Genomic DNA, 18,304 nt, shown 5'->3' with positions numbered 1-18,304 from the left:
TCCCCCCCCCTTCAAATTCCCCCACAATATTAAAACAGCATTTGTTGTCCAATTCATACAAACGCTTGAGGCCTTTCTGGAAAACCATTACCATTCAATGGCTAGAAAATTGCTCTCCTTCCTTGAAAAAAAAAAAAAAAAAAAAAAAGGCAGCCACAGCAGCAGCTACAACAGACAACAAAAACTTTCTCCTGCATAATCCTCGCTCATGGAATGACAAAGAAATGATATTGACTTACCCCTGAACGGATGATGTGTTTGATAAGGGGGGCACTTTTTTGAAGATTTCTGTTCGGGAGCTGCACAGACAGCTGCAATTCATGGGCGACGCTGATTGCCAGAAACGCTATAGATTGGCATGGGGTCTGCAGCTCACGGATCCTGATCAATACCCCTACACTCACACGCCAGATGGTTTGGGGAAGGACAAAAATAAAATAGTCCAAATCAACCCACCATTATGTCTTTTTGTATTGCTCTGATAAACCTAGTTGTAGCACAAATGTGTTCGGCCCAACACAAAACGTTCTTCAGGTTTTGAACCTTTGGGTGGAAATAAGCAACCCTCCTCTTCCTGGGATTTGGGCTGTGGTTATTGTTGTTTGGTTAAAAAAAAAAAAAAAAAAAGCTATTGGGCCCCTTATCCCAACAGGCTGGGTTTACTTGTGGTCTGTTTATTTTTTGCGTGTGAATAATTTATAGGGTCTCTGTTTTAATTGAATGTCCGCATCTCTCTCCCGCTCAGAGCCTAAAAAACAACTTAATGTGAAAACACATCTGAAAAGCTCTGACACTAAAAATTTTCCAATCTTTTCCTGCAATTCCTAACTCAAGTTCAGATTTTTTTCCTTTACAGTACAATAGCTTACATTTATCGTCTAAGCTGCATTTTATTTACAAGCTTCTTTTGACTCACTTAAGTGTCTGATCTTAAAGAAAATCAGACCTGTGGATGTGGCATGCTAAGAAATGGATATCTTGCTCCTGATATAATGGCTGGTGTAACTGTTTGTCCACATTCTAATAGCCATGAACTAGCACTCCTGAATACCACATTTCTAAACAGTCTACTTATGAATCAAATGCTGAGGGGAGGGGAGAACAGGAGTGAAACTTCAAATTAAAAGAAAAAATTCTGAGTCGCAGAGCTTGTGAAGGTTAGATTATGTGTGCTAAACAAGGGGCAGTTAGAAAGCAACTCTTCCTTTTTATTTTCTTAAAGAACTAGAGACATAAACATCAAAGAGATTTCAAAACACATGTGAAAATCATATTAGTAATGACATTCTTAAAATTATCTTCAACTAGAAAATATTTTTTTCTCTTTAGAAAGAAAGCGAAAGCACATGCAAACCTAATTCAGTAAAAATTGGGATGCTGACAAAACAAGCATATTAATTTTCCTTTTAAGAGGGTTTTGGGTTGAAATATATAACCTCAAACCACCATCAGAAAAAGTGTGAAAAATCTGCTTTAATCTAGCCCAATAAAATTATACACAAAGAAGCCAATACTATTTCATGATTTCCCTGAGATCGCCAATATTGATCGAGGGAAAAGGGGAGGGAGGGTGGGAGAGAGGGGGGAGGGAGGGAGGGAGCTAGGCAGCGAGAATATGCAACTCACCTTTCAACTCCCCAGCACGTGACTGCTCCCAGGCACACCGAAATGCAATTCCCAGAAGCAGATTTATATCAGTAGCCTGGTAAATAAGTTTATCATTTTGAAGAATTATTTAAATGGCAATTTATGTATTTAGGTTTCTGTATAGAGGCAATGCCTGTCCATGTCCCAGCCTTGGGTCACTGGCCATTCCTCAAGCCTGAAGCCAGGGCAGAATGGGCTGCCTTCAGCACTGGGGCACACCAGACAAACTCCCTCCTTAGCTCTGCCTTCTGCTGCCCTATTTCAGTCTCTGAGTACTCCTGGACCAACAGAAGGTTGCACTCTTGTTAACTTTTGTTCAATTTGGTGTTTATTTCAAACATTAACTGTTTCAAATTATCCCAAGTGCCTAGCCGCCATATATAAGGTGGGGAGTGGAAAGAGAGACAGTCGGAGAGGGTGAAGGGGAGAAGAAAAGCAGAGAAACAGAAAACTGAATTATTTTGACTGTCTAGTGTTGTAACATTAAAATGTGAGCATCCAGAAAAGTATGTCTAGCAATGCAGGGGATCGTCCACTTTCTTACCCAGGCTTTGATATCACAGAGAAGCAGCTATTTGAAAGAATAATCAGCAAGGAATTCTTCAGAGCTCCATAGTTGACCTATGAATAACCTCACTGTACATACACTTCATGTGACAGGATGGTGTGGGAGGGGGTGATTTTTTGGGTGGGAGGGGGCTCTGTAGCTAGAAGAGAGCTGGGCAGCCATTAAAAGGTCAGAGACTAAGAACTATTTTCCAAACCTTTCTCCAGCACCATGAAGGCACATACAGTATTACAGGCTGTGTCCTTGTTTTCTTATCAAGTTTTCTCTAACAGCTGGAAGTGGTTGGAGGGGCTGTCTTAAGGAGACCCCCCGCTCTTCTTCTGACAGCTGATCAAAAGAAAATAGGTCACGCTTCTCAAACTTATGTCCACCCTGTCCTTAATTACTGTCTCTTTAAACAAAGGCAACATCTGCGCAACCTCAGCTCGCTTGAATCTTCGGAGGCAAACAGAGCGCAACCTGCTTTGAAAGAATCTGTTACTTTGAAGGCTTTCAACGTCGGGTGACTATCTATCTTGAGCCACCTCTCCTGGCCGTAGAAATGCCCACTTCACTGTACCCTGCTCCACTCCCAGTCCCTGACCCGGGCTTACTAAACAACGGAAATTCTAGGTAAAAGGTGTACTTTTCACAGTTGCGGTTTGTGAGCGTTCTAGAACTCGCCAGGGCTTTGGTCTTTTCAGAAATAAGGTTAGTGTATACAGATATTGGCCAAGGCTTCCTGGCATCTACTCAGAGCCGTAACCGGGGCTTTCCTCTCCTGGGAGTCGAGAGAAGCGCGGTGTGTGTGTGTGTGTGTGTGTGTGTGTGTGTGTGTGTGTGTGTAAAGATACGCGGGTGTCGTCCCAGACGGTTTACATACTCCTTGCCCCAGTTTGCTCCCTATAAGTAACGGCAACAATCCTGCCGCACCTCTCCCACCGCCCCCCCCCCCAATACCACCACCGCCACTTCTTTCCAAATCTCTAATGTGGCAAGCATTTGGTCACCTTGAAACCGCAGCTTCTAGAGTTCTAGGTTTGTTTTGCAATCTAGTAGGGTCCTTCTGAAGCCTCATAACTGGGAGATTTATGGGCTCGCCGGGTAATTAAATGATGTTATTGTGTTAACTTTGCAAGCATTACCGCGGCCCGCGCCTCCCGTGGGCTTGCGTCCGCTGGCCGCAGCTCGCAAGCGGCGAGGGCGCTGGAGTTCCTCTCGCCCGGTAGGTTACGCACGCCACCGTCTCCGAAATTTACCCTGTATTAGAATACATTAGCGCCTGCATTTTAAAAGGCTAAGCACTGGCTCCCAGCTAGGGACGCTTAGGAAGTGGCTTACTAGGAGACGTGTGTTTTTTACACCAGCTCAAAGCGGAGTCTCTTCCTCCCGGCTTCCTAGCCTGGAGAAAAGCTTTGGGGTGAGGCGAAGTGAACTGAAGCAATGCCATTTTCCTCAGAACGCAGCTTCTCAAAAGGGACACAGCGCATCTTTAACATAATTTCTGTCCCTCACTCACAGTCTCGTCTCTCTCACCCACTACCCCTTCTTCCCCTCCCTCCCTCCCTCTCCTTGACGTTTGATTCCAGTGCCAGAGGAAAAAAAAGACACAGAGCCGTCAGCCAAACATGAAACGGGCAGCCCCGCCCCCTCCTAAGCCATTGGCAGTTCCGTGAAGGAGGCCCGCCTCCCGGGCCTGCCGCGTCCTCGGAGTGGCTGTTTGCGGCGCTCATCGGGCGCTGCCCCGCCCCGGGTCCGGGAGGGTAGGTTGGCTGCCCCGGCCAGCGGCAGAGCCCTTCTGGACAGCTCCCGCTCACCCAAACAGAAGACGTCGGCGCCGGAGCGGGCTGGGACATGGCGAGGCAGCGCGCCGGCCCGAGCGGCGGGGCTCGGTGATTCCCTCCCTCCCTCCCCTCCCACTCTCCTCTCCCGCACGCACGCCCCGTTCGCCCCCACCCCGCCCCCACCCCGGGCGCGCCCGCCCGCCCGCAGCCCGGGGCGCACACCCGCACGCACGCTCCCCCTCCACACACTCACGCACTCCCGCGCCCTCCCAGATCCCGCGTCCGAGCTCCGCCACGCGCGCCTTGCCAGCCCGCCGGCCGCCCCCGCCGCCCCCGCCACCCCCGTGCCCCGATGGACTGAATGAAGGCTGCCTACACCGCCTATCGATGCCTCACCAAAGAACTAGAAGGCTGCGCCATGAACCCGGAGCTGACAATGGAAAGTCTGGGCACTTTGCACGGGCCGGCCGGCGGCGGCAGCGGCGGGGGCGGCGGCGGGGGCGGTGGGGGCGGCGGCGCGGGCCCGGGCCATGAGCAGGAGCTGCTGGCCAGCCCCAGCCCCCACCACGCGGGCCGCAGTGCTGCTGGCTCGCTGCGGGGCCCGCCGCCGCCACCGCCAGCAGCGCACCAGGAGCTGGGCACGGCGGCAGCGGCAGCAGCGGCGGCGTCGCGCTCGGCCATGGTCACTAGCATGGCCTCGATCCTGGACGGCGGCGACTACCGGCCGGAGCTCTCCATCCCGCTCCATCACGCTATGAGCATGTCCTGCGACTCGTCCCCGCCTGGCATGGGCATGAGCAACACCTACACTACGCTGACGCCTCTCCAGCCGCTGCCGCCCATCTCCACCGTATCGGACAAGTTCCACCATCCGCATCCGCACCACCACCCGCACCACCACCACCACCACCACCACCAGCGCCTGTCGGGCAACGTCAGCGGCAGCTTCACCCTCATGCGCGACGAGCGCGGGCTCCCGGCCATGAACAACCTCTACAGCCCCTACAAGGAGATGCCTGGCATGAGCCAGAGCCTGTCCCCGCTGGCTGCCACGCCGCTGGGCAACGGGCTGGGCGGCCTCCACAACGCGCAGCAGAGCCTGCCCAACTACGGGCCGCCGGGCCACGACAAAATGCTCAGCCCGAACTTCGACGCGCACCACACTGCCATGCTGACCCGCGGTGAGCAGCACCTGTCCCGCGGCCTGGGCACCCCGCCCGCGGCCATGATGTCGCACCTCAACGGCCTGCACCACCCGGGCCACGCTCAGTCCCACGGGCCGGTGCTGGCGCCCAGCCGCGAGCGGCCACCCTCATCCTCGTCGGGCTCGCAGGTGGCCACATCCGGCCAGCTGGAGGAGATCAACACCAAAGAGGTGGCCCAGCGCATCACCGCGGAGCTGAAGCGCTATAGCATCCCGCAGGCGATCTTCGCGCAGAGGGTGCTGTGCCGGTCTCAGGGGACTCTCTCCGACCTGCTCCGGAATCCAAAACCGTGGAGTAAACTCAAATCTGGCAGGGAGACCTTCCGCAGGATGTGGAAGTGGTTGCAGGAGCCGGAGTTCCAGCGCATGTCCGCCTTACGCCTGGCAGGTAAGCCCAGGGGGTTGCCTGGAGCCAGGCAGGTGGGGAGAGGTTTCCCGCATGCTTGTGGCCCCAGGTCAGCGCGCCTAGCACTTCTTTCGGTTCCCTCCTGCTTTCCCCTGCACACTTCCCATTTCCTCGCGACTGTATTTCTCCTTGCATTTCATTTCTCTCCTCCTCCTCGCCCTTTTCCTTACTTCTCTCTCTCCTTGTCTACCCGCTTTCATTGACCTACATACACCCTTCTCCAACACACACACATATGTCATGCGCCCACCCCTCAATGTGCCAAGTTTGCCCTCTCTTTCCCAAGCGGGATAGGGGTGCCCGGTGTCCGCTAGGAGCCCTCTTTTTCCAGAACTCACAGAGACCAGGAATTGCGCTTATTCAAAATCCTGTGCGCTTGAACTCTTGCTTAGACAATACATTTCAGTTTTCCAGGCTGCCTAGTCTCTCTATGTGGAGGCAGTTGAGGAGCTTTCCTCTTCTTAAGGGGGTGGGGGGAATCTCTGTTCTCCGTCTACCCACCATATCAGGCAAACTTCTTTGGTCACTGGCAAGAGTCACAGCCCTGCCCGCGCCGGGAACGGTGGCCAGATGATAGCAGCGCTTCCAAGCCCTTCTCCGGCCTTGGCGTTGGCGGGGGGTACTTTCTGACCATAAGAGCCGGGTTAGGCCGGCTCCCGTGTCACTGCCCACCGCGAGGGGAGGGTGTAAGGACGAAGGTTGGGACTGCCACATTTACCTCTGGGAGAATGGGGGGAAAGAAACTAAGAATGCAGAGTACCGTTCCTCACTCGCCAGCCACCCTTGCTCCTCTCCGAGCGTTTGCTGATATTTGCCGAGGACTGGCTGGGCTCAGAGAGAAGCTAGGAGCTCGCGGGAAGAAACGCTGAGAAATTAAGATGCAGGTTTGTTAATGCATCTTGGCCGCGGGCTACAGGCTCCGCCTTTGCATTAAGCGGACGTTGATTGTGCGCGTAGCGCGGCAGCGGGGAGGGCTGGCAGCCTGCGGGAGGGGACGAGTGGACGCGCCGCGCCGGGTACATTGTTCTGGAGCCGGCTTGGCTCTTTGTGCCTCCTCTAGCGGCCAAGCCGCGAGGTACAGCCCTCTATTGTTCTAGAAGTACAGACACCTCCTGTGTGGGCGGCGGGAGCGATAGAGAAAAACGCAGCAGTGGCTGTGACTGGTACGTAGCTGCGCGCTTTTGTGCGCACAGACCCAGCGTGGTGCGCGTGGTAATTGCGCTGCCCCGAGGACCGAGCCGCTGGCCCAGAGAGGCAAAGTGTTCAGGTACTCCACTGGGGAGGACACACAGTACCCTACTGCATACGGGGTTGGGCAGCTTCTCTAGGACTGGAGCCATCTCTCGGGATCCGCGGGACATCTGGGAGACAAGTCGTGGTGGCAGTGATTTACTTAGGCACGGGTAGTGGGACGCGCGCGATTCGGAGGCGGCTGCACACAACGCGCTTCCGGAGCGGGGAGCTCAGGCTTCCTCTCACGCGCCCCGGGGCTTTCCTCGTACCGCTGAGCCAGGCTTATGGTGTGCACTCAGCCGACGCCGGACAGGTCTGGGATGTGTGACAAGCCGCGTGTTCACCTAGGCTCCAAGAGGGCGCGTTTCCGCTCTGACCACCTCAGCCTTTGCCCTCTATTGCAGTGTTGATCTGAGAAGGTAAAGAAAACTAGCTTTCCCCCAAAGAGCTTCTCAACATCGGTGGACTCCAAGTACTTTTGCTTGGATTTAGAAATCTACTTTATGTTTCTCCTTTAGCTTACTCTTAATCCTCGCCTACATTTTTCTCTGATTTACTGTTGGTTCCTAGAAAAGATTAAACCGTGAATAGAGAGAGCAGCGGTGAGCAATAGCTGGAGGCGTACTGGCAGTTCTGAACAGTGTGGTACCCCTTTGTCTTAGCTCCCTCCACCCCACTTCCCTCTCCGCCAGCGCTAGCGTAGCGTGTGCTGGCTTCCTGGGCACAGGCGGCCAGAAGGCACTTGGCAGCTGGTCTTTGGGGGGTACAGTTAAAAGCAGGATGACAGCTATTCTACTCCAGCCCATCTCAGAGCGCTGCCGCCCCCTCACGCCTGTCGCGCAAAGGACAGAGATTTAAAAAAAAAAGAAAACTGCCTTGCTGTCTGTGTAACTGAAAGTGGTGTTAGTGTGTCTCAGCTTTTACAACGGCCCCAAGCATCGCTCGGGTGAGGGATTGTATGGCATCCCCGGGGGTCCCCAGTCCCACCCTCCACCCCGGGAGGGTCCTGGACAGACTCCTCCCTGAGGGTCGGGCCTGGGGGAGTGGGTGGGTGGGGGGACTTTCGGAGGAAGAGCTCTGAAACCACCTCCTCAGAAGACTGAAAGCCTCCTTTAGCGCATGGGAAATTCCTGCTGAGGACCTCGCTTTGCTCAAGCATTCAAACGTGTGTCTGTTTTATTACCCCAAGTTGAAAAGGGACAAGAGCTTTAGCCTTTTTATCTGGCCATTTTATCAGCAACTACAAGTGTGTGGAGTGGTTATTATTACATAGAAGGCTTTTCAGTGTGGGGTCAGTAGATCAGTCTCTTCAGACACTGCCGCGGAAGCTGGGACTGGTAAGTAGGTATTATGTGCTCAGGAGCACTAGGGAACAGGAGCAAGTGGAGAAGAAAAGCGGAGGCCTTCTCTGCCAGGAGTATCGATCGGAATCCCCGCCGGGACGCCGCCGAGGGCCCACACCGTTTGGCTCCCGGGGTTAAACAAGCCCAGTGGCTCCACAGGGCAGCTGCACACCTCGGGTCAGACGGTACACACACACCTCGCCCAGATCAGGCCTCTTTCTATCCTGTCTATCTATCTGTCTCTCTTCAGTTTCTTTTTCTTTCTCATTTTGGACTCCTCTGGGTCTTGCCAGAGGCCCAAACAGACAGGGGTTTGAATGACCTGAGAATTAAGATGTCTGATTTGGGCCAGTGCCGGCACACGTCACCCTTAAGTGAAGTACACCCCTTCGCAACAGAACCAGGTCCTTCTTCCCCCACCTTGCCCTCCTCCTCGGTGTATCCACAGCCTAAGGGAGAAGGCGTTGGAGAAACCCGGATTGCCCAGCACTGGAATTCAGAAAAATGGACTCCAAGTACACGGTTTCGTTCGGAAAGGGTGGTGAGGGCAGCAAGTGGCTGCAACCGCGCCCATTCGGGCGTCTTCAGCCGTTTCCAAAGGCGCGCTCCCGCGGGGCAGTTTTTAGTAACTGGGCAAGGGGCTGCGAGGACAAACTCCCGCGGGTTCGAGAACCAACACTCTCGGGCTTCGAGCCCAAGAAGCCTCTGAACCAAACTGAACCAAACACAAACACTAACAAAAAAGGGAGAGAACCCAGGCAAGAACTTGGATTGGCGCCCCTCAGAGGAAAATCAAAGCCTCAGTGACGGGCGTGTTCTCCTCCACCGCCCAGAAGACAGAGCCGAGCCCCCGACGACATGCCCTGTAACCCGGGCTCCTGGGGTCGTCTGCTCCGCGGAACTTGCCTTCAGTCCCTGCGGCGGACAGACGCAAGGCCTTCTTCAGGCACCAACTCCCAGCGGTCAATCTGAAGCCAACTGAGTGCAGGCAGCGGAGGGCCCTTAACCAACCCGCCAAGATGACACCAGGGCCACCTGACACCCGCAACGGTGGAGCAGGGCAGGGCAGTGCTTAGCGGCTCCTGCCGGGGGCTCCACTGTGTGCGTGTCTCCTTAGGGCGCGGCGACGTATTAAGCTACGCAGGCCGACCCGCACCTCCTAAACCAAGGGCGGGGGCACCTCCTTCGCAGAGCACCCCCACTTCACCGTCCCTCCCGCTAGTCCGCCTCCCAGCCCAGCTCAGCCCGGCTACCCCGGAAGTTTAGTTCCGAATCCGAGCCTGAGAGGCCGCACGCGACCCACGTTGATACGGAACACACGGTATTTTCGGCTGCTGGCTGGTCAGATTAATAATTGAAAAGCTCGCTTCTGTCCTTGCTTGGTCAAGCCCCTGGTGCCTCGAGAACACCTTCCTCATGCTCATTAGGGTGGACGCGAGGCCGGACGCGAGCGAAGGTAGTGAAGCCCCGCGCTAGAAGTAGCCCCGGTCTCATCGCGCCCTCGACACAAGAGGCTGCGCATTTATTTTTGTTGCAGCCTTTCCACTGTGTGGTTATGTCACTTTCTCAGACAAATGTGTATATGGAGGGAGATCGATGCTGATAATGTTTAGAAGATTAAAAGAGCATTAATGCTGGCAACAATAACGTAAACCTGTGGACCCAGATTTCATTGATCTGGAACCTGATCCGGCGCGTTTCCAGTAAGCCCGACGGTGCGCTCTTCCCAGCAGAGCGCTCGCCAGCGCCCCGGCTCCCTCGCGCTCCGCGGAGCCGCTCCCCAGCCGCGGGCGGGTCCTCGCATCTGGCCGCAGCTCCTCCCCCGCGCGGGCCCCAGCCCTCCCCCTTCCTCACCGAGGCTTTCTCTCACCGTTGAGGGGTTGCCTGCCATCTTCCCGAGCCCCCCAGCGCACACACACCGTTTTCTGCGCTCCTGGCCGCGGGCTCTGCGGGTGAGAAGACGTTGCGCGGGCCGGGTACCCGCATCCTCCCAGCTTTCTTGTCCTTGAGGAACCGTCGCCCCCGGGCCCTCACGGCCCACAGCTGGTCCAGCAGAGTCCGGGGCAACTTCTTTCCTCCCTCGAAACCAGGAAATTGAGTCGTCCTCTCGATATGCGGGGACGACCAAGCCCAACTTTGGAAATGACGTCTCTAAAGCTGCCTGCTAACCGCGCAGTTTCTTGAGGGCTTCCTGAGCCTTGGATCCCCTCCTATCCCTCCATGTTCTCATTAAAAGAGAAGTATCATCCGCATTAAATGTTCCCATTCGCAAACTTTCGGCAAAGTTGCATTAGTTGGGCAATTAAATGCGGCCCCAATGACAAAATCCTGGGCTTCCTCCCTGAGAATTGCCTGCTGTGTTCCGGGATAATTGGGCCAACCAGGGAAAAAGCTTGTTTCCTACCCCGGCTGGAAGTAAGAAACCAGACTGGGGAACCCACCACCACCACCTCCCCTCCCACCAGCTGAAGAGAACCCCCCCCTCCGAAAACGGCGTGTCAGACCTAGCAGGGTAGGGAGGTTTTCCCTGAGTCACCTGCACTGACTGGAAAAGAAAGAACTTTTAAGCATTTCCTGTCTGTCCGTGGGAAAGACCTCCAACATCCTGCCAATCGCTCCCCTTGACAAATGGTGGCTTATTCTTCCAGAAGGAACACTAAGGTGAATGTGACCAGAAAGAAAGAGCTGGGACGGTAGTGAAGGTGAGATAAGAGCTGCATTGTTCTGTTTTTCCTGTCTTTAATTATAACTCCTCCAATTGGAGAAGTTAAGCTTTTCCTTCCAGAGAAGTTCTCAATCTGGAAGGAAAGGAATATTTTCCTTGCTTCTCCAAGAACGACATGAGAAAAAGGAAGAAGGAAAGAGTGGGTGTGTGTGTGGGGGGGGATTTTGTATCGTTCTGCTTTGAGGTGTAAAGGGTTATCTGGTTTTGTTTTTTTTCTGTCCTCCCTAGATTGGGGTCATCTTCCCACCTTAAAGAAGGGAGCTTCGATATAGCTCCTTGGTTCCTAGTTGGAACTGCCCTTACCCCACTCCTGAAAACTGCAGTGAACTAGGTCAGGTGACCAGTGGTTACATGTAGGAACTAAGGAGGGTGAGGGCTGCGGGTGGTTTCCTTCTGGTTAGGAAGACAACTGGCGCCTCTCCACATGCCCCACACGAAGTGCCTCAGCGTTCTGGGGGGGGAGGGGTGAGTGGACTTTTGGAGGGTAGGGTCTTTGATTCCCCTTTATCTCCGTCTTAGAATCCCAAAACGGTGGGATTCCTGGTGAATGGTGAGGGTAGACCAGAAGGGAAAGTGATTCCCCCAGATTCTCTGTTGTCTCCAAGAGGAAAGTTGCCCCACTGCCCTCTTGAGTCAGGCCTTCCCAGAGACAACAGGACGCTGGGTGGCTTCACCTTCCAGAGCTCCAGGCCTGAACCCGGAGAGAGCAAGTCTCCTTCCCCTGCTGTCTTCAACCCAAAACTTCATTTTTTGGGCCACCACTTGGTTTTCTAGCAGTTAGAACCTTTTTCTAAAAGAAGGTCAGAGGAAGGGTGTTGAAGAATCCCCAAGAAGAAAGTGGTAGGCCCCACCATGCTGTGGCTGGTGACTGGCGTTGGCAGACAGTGTCTTTAGGAAAAGTGGTATCACTAGTGGGATCCCTGGAGAAATGGAAGCCTCAAAGGAGAAGCAGAGAGATTTCGTTTCTGGGCTCCTGCCAAAGGAAGGGAAATGAGGAGAGAATAAATAGAAATATTTGCCTGGATAAAGGGCCCTGGGGAAAAGGGTGACTATTGAGGCCTCCTGATTACACTTCATCAGAGACCCTCTGGATCATGTTCTCCCCGACCTCTCAGAGACCCTTGTATTTCCTGACCTGGGGAAAGTCGCTTCATCCAGGGGGATGCTTCTCTTGGTGGGGAGAGACCATTATGAGGAAGCCCAATGGCGGCATTTAAACTATCAGATGCAGAGCCTGCTCAAGATGGGCTAGGGACTCATCAGCACCCCTTACCACCCAGTCTGTCCCCCTAACCCACTTCAGTGCCTTTGGGAAAGGCTTTTTCATTTCCATGTCTCACTCAAGACAAACAGTCTGAAAAATATGCATAGGTTTCTGTAGGGCCAGGGAGGGAGGGAAGTCGATTGGGTAACTCAGCCCATCTGATGCCTGGCAAGGTGCAGACAGGCAAGGCAAAGAGGCAGGCTGCAGCTGTGCAGACAAAGGTAGTCTCACTTGAGCAGGATTCTTAGAAGCTGTGGACATTTGTTGTGAAAAACTGTCCCACACAAATTGTCCCAGAGGGAAGGGAGGCTCTGCATTCCACCTTGGCGCCTCTCTCGCCATTTGAAGATCCATTACTCTTCTGTAGAAAGCAGACTTTGTTTGGGTTGGAAGCACACCTCCAACGTAATTTAATCAGCATTGGACTTTGGCTCGTGTAATCAAATATACATATACTTTCTCCTGCAGGAAGAAAAATAATTTCTCTGTAACTGGTATTGACTTGAAGTCATGTAATCTCTGGAAAGCATCACATTTTTAAAGGGAAAGGTAAAATTAAGGGGGGGAAATCCATAGTTTTAGTGGTTTGCTTTATCATTGCTAAGAGAGCCAGTTACCGCCTAAGAAAGGGCATTCTAGATCGCAAATACTCGTGCCGCTCCAATTGAAGATATTTCACTTCAGCTTCCTCTGTGTCGTCAGCCTCCCAAATCTATTTTGGCAGGAAACAAGGTTGGCTAGCTCACCAGATCCCAGGAATTTGGACTTTATATTTACACTGGGTGGAGACGTCCTTGGAGGAACCTGTTTCTTCCATTTTTCTACCCTCTTTGGAGAGGCTACAGGCGCAGCATCAGAATCCCCATGGGCAGCAAGCCCCTTCATTAAGGGTGATTGGTAGCCATTGCCAGCTCACTCGGCACTCCATCCCCAGGGCTTTCAGGATGGAGCTCTGCCCTAAGGTATCCTCTTGGAGAAAGCTTGGACTCCCCACTCCCAGGGCGAGGCTCTGGGCTTTACCCAAGTTGAGTCTGTTAGGGAATCTGTTGTAAACACAGATCCATTGATTTGCATTTGTCAGAGAGTAAAGTTAAACCAGTGAAAAGAGAAGCCCTTACCCTTTTATGCAGGGCCAGGGAAACCTTTCATATTGATCCTATTGATCCAACCTTTCCCTTTAAGGAAACCACATAGTTAAAGACCCTCGTTCAATAGATTTACCCTTCGCGCTTGTGATATTCCTTTAAGTGTTCTCATCTAGGATAGCTGGGCATTAAGCCCACACTCCAAACCAAACAAAAATGAAAAGGGGGTAGGAGGGGAGGGGTCAGGAGGCACAATTGTGGGAAGTGAAATTGAATCAAACTGAAATGTGTAATGACTAGATTGGGGATGTTTTTCTCATTCTTCTAAGGTGACATGCAGGGATAAGAACAAAATGGATGCATTTAGTCTCTCTCTCTCTCTCTCTCTCTCTCTCTCTCTCTCTCTCTCCCCCCCCCCATTCTCTTCCTCTCTCTCTTTTTTCCACCAAAGAAAATCTCTTTATATGCTAGAGTAGCAACATCTCAGGAATATCATTTTCTACTGCAAAATTATTTCAATCAAGCCACTAGCTTGGTTCATTTAAGCTGATTCACTTCAAAGCAGTAATACTTCCATAAACATTATTTTGATTCATTTGTTGCAAATAAGGAACAGAATTGTCCTCTCAAAATCCAATATTTTGGCCTCTGTGTATGAACATGGACACTGAGGTCACTTCAGAAAAGATGGGGTTTGGAGTTGTGTGTTCTGATGGAAGTAGGTAGAAACTAGACCAAGTGTAAGTTACAACTTTGCTCACAGAGCAGCGTAGATGGAATAGGAATTGCTAAATATTGCTCAGTAACTCTCATGTGTGCAGATATGAAAATGAAAGTCCCCTTTGTTTCCAAAACCGTTGGCATGATCAATTTCGTTTCTTCCTTGATCCTTTTTGTTCTGTAAATAATACCCATTTGTGATTTTTTTTTTCAGCATGGTACATGTGCTATTTCTAATTGGCTATCTCTTGGGTTGTGTTGAGACTTTCATGTTTGTTTTATGTGATTGAAAAATATTAATGATTCCTTAGGTGAGCTAATGTATTTATCTGCTGAGTGAGTTCAAAGGGCAGAGTTCAGCTATGGTTCAGGTTAATTGAACAGGAAGCAGTGAGTTCTCCAGGCTGTGTTGAACAGGGGACCAGTCCCTTCAAATATCACACTCAGCAAACACACAATTTCACTGTCCTCATCCCGGAGTCTGATGTAAGAGGCTCAGATCAACTTGGATTGCCTGTTTAAAAATCCAAAGCAAAGCACAGCAACTGCAACAAAACCCTCGAGTTCCCCTCGGGGAAGAAGAGTTTTCTCATTGGCTAATTGCTTTATTGGTAGCGCTGACCTACAGAGCAGCTGCAGGGGCTTGGATGACGGCTTAGGCCTCAGAATAATGCGCTCCATTAGAACAGGGCAAGGCATTTTTGTTTACTCAATTGGAGCTCCCTGCAAAGTGCCATTAACCCCTGTCCAACCGCGTGTGTGCTGCAAAAGCCAAAGGTCATGCCAGTCAGGCTGTAGGCACAGCTAGCTCTGCCCTGGTGGGAGGGAGGGGGCCTCCTGCTGGCATTGCCTTCCCCAAACTTGACCCAACTCCCTTGACCAAAGCAAGCAGTTGCACAACTTGTTTACATTTCCCAGTTGCTGAATCATGTTATTGATGATTAAACAGTTTTGATCTGAGCACCATCAATCACACCAGAAAAAAATCTTCCCATTAACCCTCTCTTTTCTATTTATGTTCTTTCCATCCCTGTGCATTACGGTAAATAGAATTGTGCAAACGGTGCTTTTTAGCAGGAATATAGTCGGGATAAGTGCTTGGATCAAGAGCAAGACAGACCTCCAAACATGGCTGAGGGGTTATTTAGCAGAAAGAAGGTTTGAGGTGGAGCCAGCAGTTAAGGTTTCCACCAAGAGCACCTTGAGCTAGAGCGCCACCTGCCGGGAGTCGCCTCACTGCAATGAATCCTGCACTTCCCACAAGGCCCAGGCCCCTTCCTTCACTTTGTTCCTAGTATCTGGGTCCCCGTTCCTCATCCTCTTGACCACTATATTTTCCAAGAAACTTCTTTAGGGACTTTTCCTGGTCTTTTGGGACTCTAACCTCTTGCCTCTTCTCATTCATTACCAAGGAGAAATCAGCCGTTCTGCTGTGGTGGGTCAGGTGATTCGCCCACCCTACACATTGAGGTAATAGTCTCCTGCTTAGATGGAAAGAGCTTGGGGGAGGAAGGGCAGAGAAAGCAAAAATATCGGTGGGAGAGAAGGAGAATGGTTATGCGTATAAGAGAAATGGTTCAGTTGATTGTGCCAGTGAGGGCTGTGCCAACCGTAAGGTGCTCTGCAAAGGTAAAAATATTGTACAAAAGTGAGAGGGTGGAAGAGAATTAGTATCGGCAGGGAGGATATCAAGAAAGAGATATGCCAAAACAGCGAGCCAGAGGTGGGCTCTCTGAAGTCCCCAGGGAAGATAAAACGTGAACCAGCCATTTTGCAATTGCAAAGAAGGGAGCCAGTGAGCTAGACTTGGAGCCAAACTGTGGAGCTGGCTGTAGCTCTGTGGGCGACAACGGTTTCCAAATTCGCCTCACCTCGATCTGGCCCGCAGCCCCTGCAGCGGAGCGCCTGTGGGTGGGTTGCTGCCTCAGCGAGGACTTCAGCACCACGAACAGCGCCCCGAGAGCCATGCGCCTGGGCTGCAGTCTGAGCGAGTTTCCACCTCAACCAGAGAAGGCATTTAGGCGGTCTGCCCGGGTTAAAGCCGAACAGCATCCTGATCTTTATCTCCAGCTCTCTAGATCTCAGCGCTTCCCAGACGGAACTGGGCCTCAGTTTTCCCATGTGGCTTCGGTTCTCCATGTGAGGTCAGCAATAACAAAGGGAGAGGAGGCAATGGCGGTGAGAGGACAAAAGATGCTAAACGCCCCCGGTTTCCTTCCGAAGAGGAAGAACGTTACCTCTGTTGGGAGGCGGAGGGACTGAACTGTTTTTCTCCATGTTACTGCCTTCTGCAGGCACCAATTGCAGTTCTAAACACGTTTCAGATTTAGCATTTCCTCTCAAGGTTTAGAGTCTGGTTGCCCTTCACACAGGTACACACATGGATGCTTCCCCCCACACACACACACACCTCTGTGCTCCTGGTTTTTGAAAACATGGCTTCCATTATACTAATAAAATATTCTCACTTTACATCAGCAGAATGTTGATATCAACAGAATGTTGCAGGCAGAGCCAACTATGGAACATCACTACCTCAAATAAATCTAAAACCTGGGTTTGATTGCTTGGGAGTCATCCTTGTTGGGGTTCCCTTTAAGAAGGACCTCTCCACTGCTTCTTTGGGCCAAGGGCTACGTCATTTCCCCCAGGCCACACAATGGAGTCCTCTGGCCCTGGCCAAGGTGAGAACTGACATTAGGCGCTGGCCCCTGACTCTGGCCATTTTCAATCAGATGCTCTGCTTTATTTGTGTTTTCATTCCAGAGAAAAGACGCAGGTGGGTTCTTTTGATCTATGATTGGACACAACACACATCTCTTTGGGTTTCTAGTAAAATGGTCCTTGACTTCCCAAAGCTAATTAAAATGTAAAACTTTTGCTTTATTTCAAGGAACTTTAGTTCAAGCCAAATTTGTTGCTAAAGTGGTTCTCAGGGAGGTAGAACATTGAAACAGACAAGTGTGTCCCCTTTAAAAGAAAATCAGGGGTATGATAAATGAGATTTTTCTTCCCTGTGACAATCAATCTTTAAATTACAAGTTGCTGTTGGATGAAAAGGAGGAAAATCCACCCCAAAACAAAACAAATATGACAGAGCATTGATTCTCAATGTGAAAAATAATTTTCTGTCTAAATACCTAAAATTTGGCTCTAACAATGAACAGGAACATATGTGAATCAGATCTAAGAACTGGTTTCAAATCTATTTGAGAAACACTGATTAAAGCAGTTTCCTCAGGCTGTATGATCTTGAATTTACAGACATGCATATCATAATAGTTTTGGGGTTATATTATCAAAATCTTTTCCAATAAAACATGGATTTGACAGCCAGCAAAGTCCTTTTTTACTGTCTATTTTATATGCATCACTACATTTATTAAAATAAGGCAGTTCACTCTGCAAGGGCTTGTACTAAAGACATATCCTTTCTAGTGAACTCAATGTGGTTTTTAAGAGATATTCTGACAAGACTGCCATGTAAGTAGGACCTTTCCTATAGTCTTCTTTGACTCAAAATACTGAAAAATGTGTGGAGTAAAAGAATTTTTTGCTTTTCTGAAACAGTGTGATACATACATTTCCAAATCTAAAAGATTTTTTAAAAATCTTAGATTCAGTTGCCTATGCAGTATATCTAATGAACTCGGTGAACTGAGTTCACTTCGCTTTATATTTAAGGCACAAGAGAGAATTCTCTGTTCACTCTCAATATCTAACCTTTCTCATCATTTTAAAAAAAAAGTCTTCTGAAAAGGAAAAGACAGTCTTCCTGGAGAAGGCCGATTCCTAGACCTGACTCTGGGCTCCTGCCTCCCCTATCTTTTCAGGACCCCAACATTTCCTGTGCTTTTATAACATCTTCATTAGCTTCTTCCCATCAGCATTTTTTGTGCTCCAGTCTGTCTTATCTTTTTAAAAAATGCTCCCCCAACAGCTGTTGTAGCTTTATCTCTTCCCTCCCTTCACTGCTAGAAAGAGGAGTTGTAACTCATTGAATGTTTCTTACCTCTTCCTTCAGCCTCAGCCCTTTGCAGTCTGGTTCCAAGCACTCCTTTTTACTAGACCTGCTCTTATCAATATAACTAATGAGGTCTTTGTAGCCAAATCCAGTGGACACGTCTCAGTTCTGAATTTGGCCTGTCTGCAGCATTTGACACACTGCCGACCACCCTTTCCTCTCCCTGCCTTCCCCTGTGTTCTGAAATACTATAGGCTCTTATTTTTCTTTTTAGCATTCTGGTCACTCTTTCTCAGTCTCCTTTCTGGGCTCCTCTTGCTCTGTCCATCTATTCAGTGTACTCATCCTGGAAGATCTCATCCATTTGGTTATCATCTCTTTA

The 18,304-nt window shown here is 50.8% G+C and overlaps 1 protein-coding gene across 3 annotated transcripts in view; it reads left to right on the top strand.

Moving 5' to 3' along the window:
* Positions 1–3,791: 3,791 nt before the first annotated feature.
* Positions 3,792–18,304, top strand: part of ONECUT2 (one cut homeobox 2) — a 53,382-nt gene continuing 38,869 nt past the window's right edge. Inside the window, exons 1-2 of one of the 3 annotated variants that reach the window (XR_012498741.1) lie at positions 3,792–5,570; positions 8,613–10,866. Coding sequence is in view for 2 of the 3 variants with exons in the window: in XM_074339913.1 (XP_074196014.1) it covers positions 4,340–5,570 (1,231 nt within the window). In the remaining variant the exon portion in view is untranslated. The remainder of the gene's footprint in view (positions 5,571–8,612; positions 10,867–18,304) is intronic. The other 2 variants (XM_074339913.1, XM_019755319.2) reach the window with 2 other exon arrangements.

This window comes from Rhinolophus sinicus, linkage group LG09 (genome assembly GCF_036562045.2).
Source record: "Rhinolophus sinicus isolate RSC01 linkage group LG09, ASM3656204v1, whole genome shotgun sequence".
NCBI lineage: Eukaryota > Metazoa > Chordata > Mammalia > Chiroptera > Rhinolophidae > Rhinolophus > Rhinolophus sinicus.
Note: the sequence above shows the minus strand (reverse complement) of the source record. Positions and strands in the feature narration are given on the sequence as shown.